The sequence below is a fragment of the Centroberyx affinis genome, unplaced genomic scaffold (assembly GCF_046629955.1).
Source record: "Centroberyx affinis isolate AG114_WGS23_722 - 3 ecotype Tasmania unplaced genomic scaffold, CSIRO-AGI_Caff_v1 ptg001761l_1, whole genome shotgun sequence".
NCBI lineage: Eukaryota > Metazoa > Chordata > Actinopteri > Beryciformes > Berycidae > Centroberyx > Centroberyx affinis.
Window position 1 is genome coordinate 5,001 of NW_027280160.1, and position 7,500 is coordinate 12,500.

At 47.0% G+C, this 7,500-nt stretch overlaps 2 protein-coding genes across 2 annotated transcripts in view; both read right to left on the reverse strand.

Moving 5' to 3' along the window:
- The window catches only part of LOC139652085 (glucose 1,6-bisphosphate synthase-like), a gene marked incomplete at its 3' end in the record, with an annotated part of 6,645 nt that extends 4,919 nt beyond the window's left edge, over positions 1-1,726 (reverse strand). Inside the window, exon 1 of the mRNA XM_071529034.1 lies at positions 1,401-1,726. Within this exon, the coding sequence (XP_071385135.1) occupies positions 1,401-1,511 (111 nt within the window). The remainder of the gene's footprint in view (positions 1-1,400) is intronic.
- Positions 1,727-2,741: 1,015 nt separating this feature from the next.
- lipt2 (lipoyl(octanoyl) transferase 2) lies at positions 2,742-5,648 on the reverse strand. Its single transcript, XM_071529037.1, has 3 exons — positions 5,143-5,648; positions 4,800-4,926; positions 2,742-3,745 (listed from the first exon to the last, which is right to left on the reverse strand). The coding sequence occupies exons 1-3, from the start codon at positions 5,488-5,490 to the stop codon at positions 3,519-3,521; spliced, it is 702 nt and encodes a 233-aa protein (XP_071385138.1). The 5' UTR covers positions 5,491-5,648; the 3' UTR covers positions 2,742-3,518.
- Positions 5,649-7,500: the final 1,852 nt, after the last annotated feature.

Sequence of the window (7,500 nt, forward strand, 5' to 3'; positions counted from 1 at the left end):
CATTTACTGCAGAGGTCAGGCGGATTCATGGCAGCCTTGCCCTTTCTAAACTAGGCAGCTCCAGTGTGTGTGTGTGTGTGTGTGTGTGTGGGGGAGGTGAATCACAGGCCACCAGGTAAATTTATGTAGCTGGAAAGTTAATCTGCCCTAACAGTGAATCAGACATCATACAGTCTCCTCTGCTCTAAGCTCTAGCCGGACAGTCTAATCCAGTGGTTCTCAACCTTTTTCATATCATGGACCCCTAATTTAGTCCACATTAGAGCTATAGACCCCCATTTGGTGAGATTTTGTCTCGAATCCGAATCTGAGAATATTTTTATTGTCAGATATGATTTTGTCCAGAATCCCATGACTGTCTGTACTGTAGGCAGAGAGATAACAGAGAAACTATGATCAAAACAGTCATTCTATTACACTCTCTAATTGTGTTAACTTCTTGTAAATGAAATAATGGTGAAGTTTAACAATAGATCAGTTTGCTGGGGAACCCCTGAAACCCCCTCAAGGACCCCTGGTGGTCCCCGAACCCCACGTTGAGAACCACTGGTCTAATCTAGCAGAGGCAGTGAGTCAGTCCAGCTGGATGGGGAATGTCGGACCAAAGCGTTTCCTGGCAGATGCAGCAAGGCTTGTTGGCGTCAGGACGGCTGAAACCTGAATATTCAGTTAAATATGATTCTACTGAATATACAGGCCTCTGCTCTCTACTGTTACTAACAGGGACAAATCTGAGTCATGATGCCGTAATCGCCAGATAACCCAGAAAGCTAATCTCCATGTCCAGACACACACCGGCGTGCAGGCCGGCCGAGATGCCCCGCCATGCCCACCAGACACACTGACATGGCGTGTAGGGCTGAGCTGAGAGCGGCCCCCATTCACGCCAAACTCCATTCAAAATCTGACAATTTGATGTTTTTGCACATCGGCAAAAGTATATACCCCGTAAAACAGGACTTGAGGCCTATTCTGAACCGTTGGGTTCCACTGGTAGATTCGGCATGCATAGTTTTCATAAAGCAGATCTTATTTCAACAAAATATCAACTTTTACTTTTGCTTCGCCTGTTATTCCTACAACCCTCTTCCATCAAAATTCACAGCGCGCCGCAGTAGCGAGCAGCATGGACCAATTCCGAAAGTTTATTTTATAGAAATAAAGTGCTGCTTGGTGGATAGTCTACATGCCGAATATGCCAGGCGACCATAATGATTCGTTAAATATCTTAAGCCGTGTTCCACCGGGTATGTGTGTTTGCCGATAAGCTACGCAGCATTAAAGTGGCAGATTTTAAATGACTGTTGGCGTGTCGTTCTCTCCACACGAACAGGCTGGGCTGGGACCAGCCGACCTGCTGCTAGCTAACCTGCCTGCTGCTGCACCGCTGACAGACTCACCTTGTCCCATGTTAACCACTGCTGCACCGCCTTGTCGAGCAGCGGGTCGCCGGTTGTTTGGCAGCTCAGGTTGGCGTTCAAGTCTCCGTTAACTCCGTTACCGTCTCCCATACTGACAGACAGGCTAGCTAACACTTCTCCTCACTAAACGACACACCTCCAGGCCATCGGACTGCCCGGCACTGGCTAACGTAGCTAGCAAGCTACAGGCGGGTGTTGTTTAGTGATGTTGTTAGCGAACTTAGCTGTTAACGCCAGTTGCCCGGTTCCTAAAACTAACGCACATCCTTGGCTGCTGGCTGTGAAGGGAGACAGTGAATGCCAGTCTGACCTAACGGTGCGTTACACACGGCGGCTAATGTTACACAACAAGCCGTGGAGCCGAGAGCAGCCAGCTAACTACACCAGCAGACACACTCCTCCGCTCCGGACTCAGCGGCAAAGTTAGACATGACAGATATTAGTTGTTAAGTTCGCTAATGATACCAGTGTCAAGTCGAAAAGTATAAACAAGCAGAACTTCCGGCATTAACTTTCAAAATAAAACCCTTACTGTCGCGCATGTGTTGAAGTGTCTTTTTGAGTGACAGACATTGAGCGGCCGTCCCGTTTGGCCAAAGATCAAGCAGAAAGCACCAGGAATGTCTCAGAAAGCCACATCTAAATACATCCAGGACCAACACTCCATCTAAACTGACAGTTTATCACAATTTATCAAACTTGCTCTTGCTAACCATGAGTCAACAGGTCTGTAAGTTTTGGAGATAGCCTATATGTTATGAAGACTTTGCCATGGTGCTTAGTGGATTGATGCTTCTGGAAATACAAAGTACTGATGTAAAAAAAAAGAAAGAACATTTCCAAGGAGGAATCTGTAGTAAATTAAAATACTGTTGTTTTTTTTAATCTAAAATGTCCTTTCGCACCATACTTACTACTGAGCCCATGTAAAAGCATCTCGATGACCCACTTAGTCACCACACTTACTGTATATACTGTATATATTTTCAGGAATCTCTTCTTTCTTTATTCTTTGTCTCTGATGTTTGATATCTAAATTCTATTTGTAAAGCTTGATTGCTGCTTGTCTGTCTGTCTAAATGTCTGCATGATGCACTGCACCAACCTGAATTTCAAACAGTCATCAGTCAAATTCCTAGTATGTGAAAATGTACCTGACGAAAATAAACCTGATTCAGATTCATAAGCAGGGTCCAAAATTGATAAAAATGTATGCTTTTATTTTGATAACAGAATCGTCTAACCGGTGTCGCTCTATCTAACTGAGGCTAGCTTGACGCAGATCACCAGGCCAGCTGCTGTGCACGAGCTGTGACGTCACTGTCCATCAGGACCAAGTTGGATATATTTTAGTGAGCCAAAATTAAAAAGGCATATAGAATACAACCGAGCAGCTTATATAATAATAATAATAATAATAGTCATCATAATTCATATTTGTGTGGAATCTGATCCATATATCTCATGAGAATCAGTTCAGGTCATCCCCTAGCCAGCCAGTGTAGTATTGATCAGTTCTACAATCAACATGTAATCAATCAAACTGCATCATATGATCATATCAGCAGAGCAGATCAGTTTAATAAAAGGATGATCAATTTTTTTATTTTTTTTGAACTGGTAACAATTTGCTGCAGTGTGTCGACTGGCTTCATGAAGCCGAGTGGGAGACATCAGACAAAAAAACCAAACGGATGTGCTCCTGGTCTCCAGCAGGAGGCAGCAGCTCCTCCCCAGTCCGGTTTTACTGAAGATCCAACATGAAGCGACTGGAAAACCGGTCAGAGGTCCGGACCGGTCTGACCGCTTCACTCTGAACTCTCGCTCCCATGTGGATCGGTCCCGTCTCCTTTGCTGCTATTTTTGACCCCAGGAGGTAACCATGGTAACCAAACACACATGACATCAGACCGCCGCTGTCACTGTTGCTATAAAGAAACAGGAAGCGGCGTGAACGCGGCGTATCTCAACCGATCAGCTGTGAGGGGAGGAGCCTAACTGATGACCCGGTGACCCCCGGGAACCGAAATATTTGTTAAACTCCTGTGTGGCCTGACCTGTCGCACAGCAGTAGATCTAAACCATCAGGAACACCGATCAGTCCGTCCCGTCTCCCGTCAGCTCGCAGTCGAAGCTCTGAGCGAAGGCGCGCAGCAGGTGCGGGACGGCCTCCCGCGGCGGGACGTCCCGCCGCAGCTCCGCGCTGAGCGAGGTCACGCCTTTCCCCTCCACGCCGCACGGCACGATGTGGCCGAACCACGACAGATCCGTGCTGCAGTTCAGAGCGAAGCCGTGAGACGTGATGTAGCGTCCACAGTGTACTCCTGCAAGACAACAAGAGTACTGCAATACTGCTGTGATACTACTGTGATACTACTGCAATACTGCTGTGATACTACTGCGATACTGCTGTGATACTGCTGTGATACTACTGCGATACTTCTGTGATACTACTGCGATACTTCTGTGATACTACTGCGATACTACTGCGATACTACTGCGATACTACTGCGATACTGCTGCGATACTGCTGTGATACTGCTGTGATACTGCTGTGATACTGCTGTGATACTGCTGTGATACTGCTGTGATACTGCTGTGATACTACTGTGATACTGCTGTGATACTGCTGTGATACTGCTGTGATACTACTGCGATACTGCTGCGATACTACTGTGATACTACTGCGATACTACTGCGATACTACTGCGATACTGCTGTGATACTGCTGTGATACTACTGCGATACTGCTGTGATACTACTGTGATACTACTGCGATACTACTGTGATACTGCTGTGATACTGCTGTGATACTACTGTGATACTGCTGTGATACTACTGTGATACTGCTGTGATACTACTGCGATACTACTGTGATACTACTGTGATACTGCTGCGATACTACTGTGATACTGCTGCAATACTGCTGTGATACTACTGCGATACTGCTGTGATACTACTGTGATACTACTGCAATACTACTGCAATACTACTGCGATACTGCTGTGATACTACTGCAATACTACTGCAATACTACTGCAATACTACTGCAATACTACTTCAGTACTTCACAGAATGAGGCTGAGCTCTTCTCTGCTCAGCTCCATGAGTCTCAGTCTATGTGAATCTGCATGGTGATCGGTCGCGGTCTGGACCAGGCCGATCCACCGGCAGTTATTCTGGACCGGGACTTTACTTATAAACTTAGTGTCAGGTTCTGATAACAGGAACAGTGAAGCACAAATCCAACTCGTGTCATTTGAATATTTGATGAGGTGCGGCAGTGTCGGCAAACCGCCTGGACCTGGATAAACAGTGAGATCGTGAGCAGAGCCGCCCGTGAAAGAGGAAGAGAAGAAGAAAGTGGCGTTGCCGTACCGATGGAGCAGATCTTGTTGTCCCCGACCCAGACTCCGGTGTGACGGGTCCTCGAGGCTTCCACCCCAAACCCGCTGCAGACCGAGATCACCGTCTGCTCCAGTGCACCCACATACCACCGCAGACTCTGAGGGACCAGATCAGACCAGATCAGATTACATTAAATTGAATTAGATTAGATCAAAAGTAATTAGATTAGATCAGATTGAATTAGATTAGACAAGATTAAACTGGATCAGACCAGATCAGATTAAATTGATTCAAATCAGATCAGATCAGACCAGACCAGACCAGACCAGACCAGACCAGATCAGATCAGATCAGATCAGTTCAGTAGTCGGACCTTCCTGAAGCTGGCCAGGTGCAGCACTGGGTAGCAGACCAGCTGTCCCGGGCCGTGGAAGGTGATGAGTCCTCCTCGGTCGGTCCGGTGGACTTCGGCCCCCAGCAGGCGGAGGCGGTCCAGCAGGTGGGGGGGGTAGGGCTGCCGCAGCCCGGTGGTGTAGACCGGAGGGTGTTCGCACAGCAGCAGGGCGTGGGGCAGAGCCGGAGCCGGGACCGGGACCGGGACCGGGACCGCTGCTGCCGCCGCCCGCTGCCGGCCGACATACGACTGCTGCAGCCGCAGAGCCTCCTGGTAGGAGACCAGACCCAGACGGACCACCTCCACCACCGGCCTGCCGCGCTGCATCCTGGACTGGACCGGACCGGACCAGACCAGACCAGTCTAGCCTAGATCAGACTAGACTAGATGAGCCAAGACTGGAACTAGATAGGTCAAACTAGATCAGAGCAAAAAATAAACTAAATCTGACAAGACCAGAGTGGGTCACAATCAGGACCGGTCCAGACCAGACCAGACTGGATCAAATTGAATCAGACCAGACCAGACCAGATCAGATCAGATCAGACCAGACTGGATCCAATTGAATCAGACCAGACCAGACCAGACTGGATCAAATTGAATCAGACCAGACCAGACCAGACCAGACCAGACCAGATCAGACTGGATCAAACTGAATCAGACCAGACCAGACCAGACCAGTAGCTCACACCAGAGTCTCTCTAGCTCCTCAGTCTGGCTCAGCACCAGTAGAACCAGCGTCACCAGTAGAATCCCTCTGCAGCTACTTTATTTATTTTTCTCTCTGTTCCTCTGCGGTCACGGTGACTCTGACGTCACGGACCGCGGGGCTGTCTGCACGGATCCAGCAGCTCGCGCAGCCTGCAGGACGTCACAGCTGACGGTGAAATAAAACAGCTGATGATAAAACTGATATTAATACGCGGCGCGGATAACGGCTGTCAAACGTCAATAACGTCAATAAAATAGTTTGTAACTTAACGTGCTTTTCTCAAACGAACTTCACTGCGCGCCGCCATTGTTGACATTTTCTTCTTCGCTGGTTGAACTGCTTCCTCCCTCAGCTCTCTGCGCGCGCTGCTGCCTCCTGCCGCATGACGTCCTTCAGGTCTGAATATGATGTTTTCACGTCATAACTCCAGTAGTAACGAAATCTTCCTATTTTTTTTTATTCATCTCAACCCCCCCCCCCCCCCATCATGAATACATGAATCAAATCATTTTCTTGGTAGTTGTTCAGATGAAACAAGACGCGGTGTCGCCCTCTGCTGTCTGGAGAGAGAGAGAGAGAGAGAGAGAGAGAGAGAGAGAGAGAGACAGAGAGAGAGAGAGAGAGAGAGAGTGAGAGAGAGAGAGAGAGAGAGAGAGACAGAGAGAGAGAGAGAGAGAGAGAGAGAGAGAGAGAGAGACTTTAACTACATTTACAGTTTGGTTATTTTTATCTGTTATTCTGCAGAGAAGCTTCACTGCTTCACATGTCGCACTGAACTAAAACTAAACCTGAGACTAAAACCAGGTGTTTAAAACACTGTTGTAAACTGAACTAACAAACTCCTCCTTCCACCCCCACCCCACCCCACCCACCCCTCCTACCTCCATCCCCAACCTCAACCCCACCCTACTCCTCTAGACCCCTCCCACCCTGTCACACAGACACACCAACACACTCCTATGTGCATATTCAGGCACATTAACCGTCTCATCTGAACTTCACTCCCTCACAGACCATGGAGCTGAACTTGCCTCTTTTCTTTCTGGTTGTTTGTTTGTTGGTTTGTTTTCTCTTTTTCATTGTTTTGTTTTATGTCTGATTATTTTGTGACTTTGTTACCTCTTCTGTCTTCCAACACCATGTTTTGTATTGTTTTACACTTCTATTGTTATCACTTTATTGCACAAAAAATAAAAAAAAATAAAAAGGTTTTCAGTCTTTACTTGGAATTGTAAAAACTTTTAATCACCAACTGGAGGCTGACTGACATGAACTGTTTTTAAGTGTTGCTCTACCATTAGCTGATTAACTCTTTGGCTAACTGTTTCATTTTTTTTTTTTTATGTTACAAGTGACATGAATTTCTGTTGAGGAAACTTTTAATGTGATACAGATATACTGGAAAAATGAACCGGTCCCATTCTGAGCTGCTCTGTGCTCCTGTCTGTTGTTTCATCTTCACCTGCTGTCACACTCAGTTTGTTTTAGTCTCATTTCTACTTGAGATAACACTTGCAGAAAAATAGCTTTTTACCTTATAAGCAGGTAGGTGTGTTTGTTTTAAGAACTTTATCGTACAGAGCTGGTCTGGGTGGGTGGAGCTGCATCAAGAGTGACAGAGAGCA

Coding starts and splice junctions, on each gene's coding strand:
- lipt2 (XM_071529037.1), bottom strand. CDS start 5,490: ATGCAGCGCGGCAGGCCGGTGGTGGAGGTGGTCCGTCTGGGTCTGGTC. Junction 4,927..5,142: donor ACCTGGCCAGCTTCAGGAAG/GTCCGACTACTG, acceptor CTGGTCCCTCAG/AGTCTGCGGTGGTATGTGGG. Junction 3,746..4,799: donor CAACAAGATCTGCTCCATCG/GTACGGCAACGC, acceptor GTTGTCTTGCAG/GAGTACACTGTGGACGCTAC.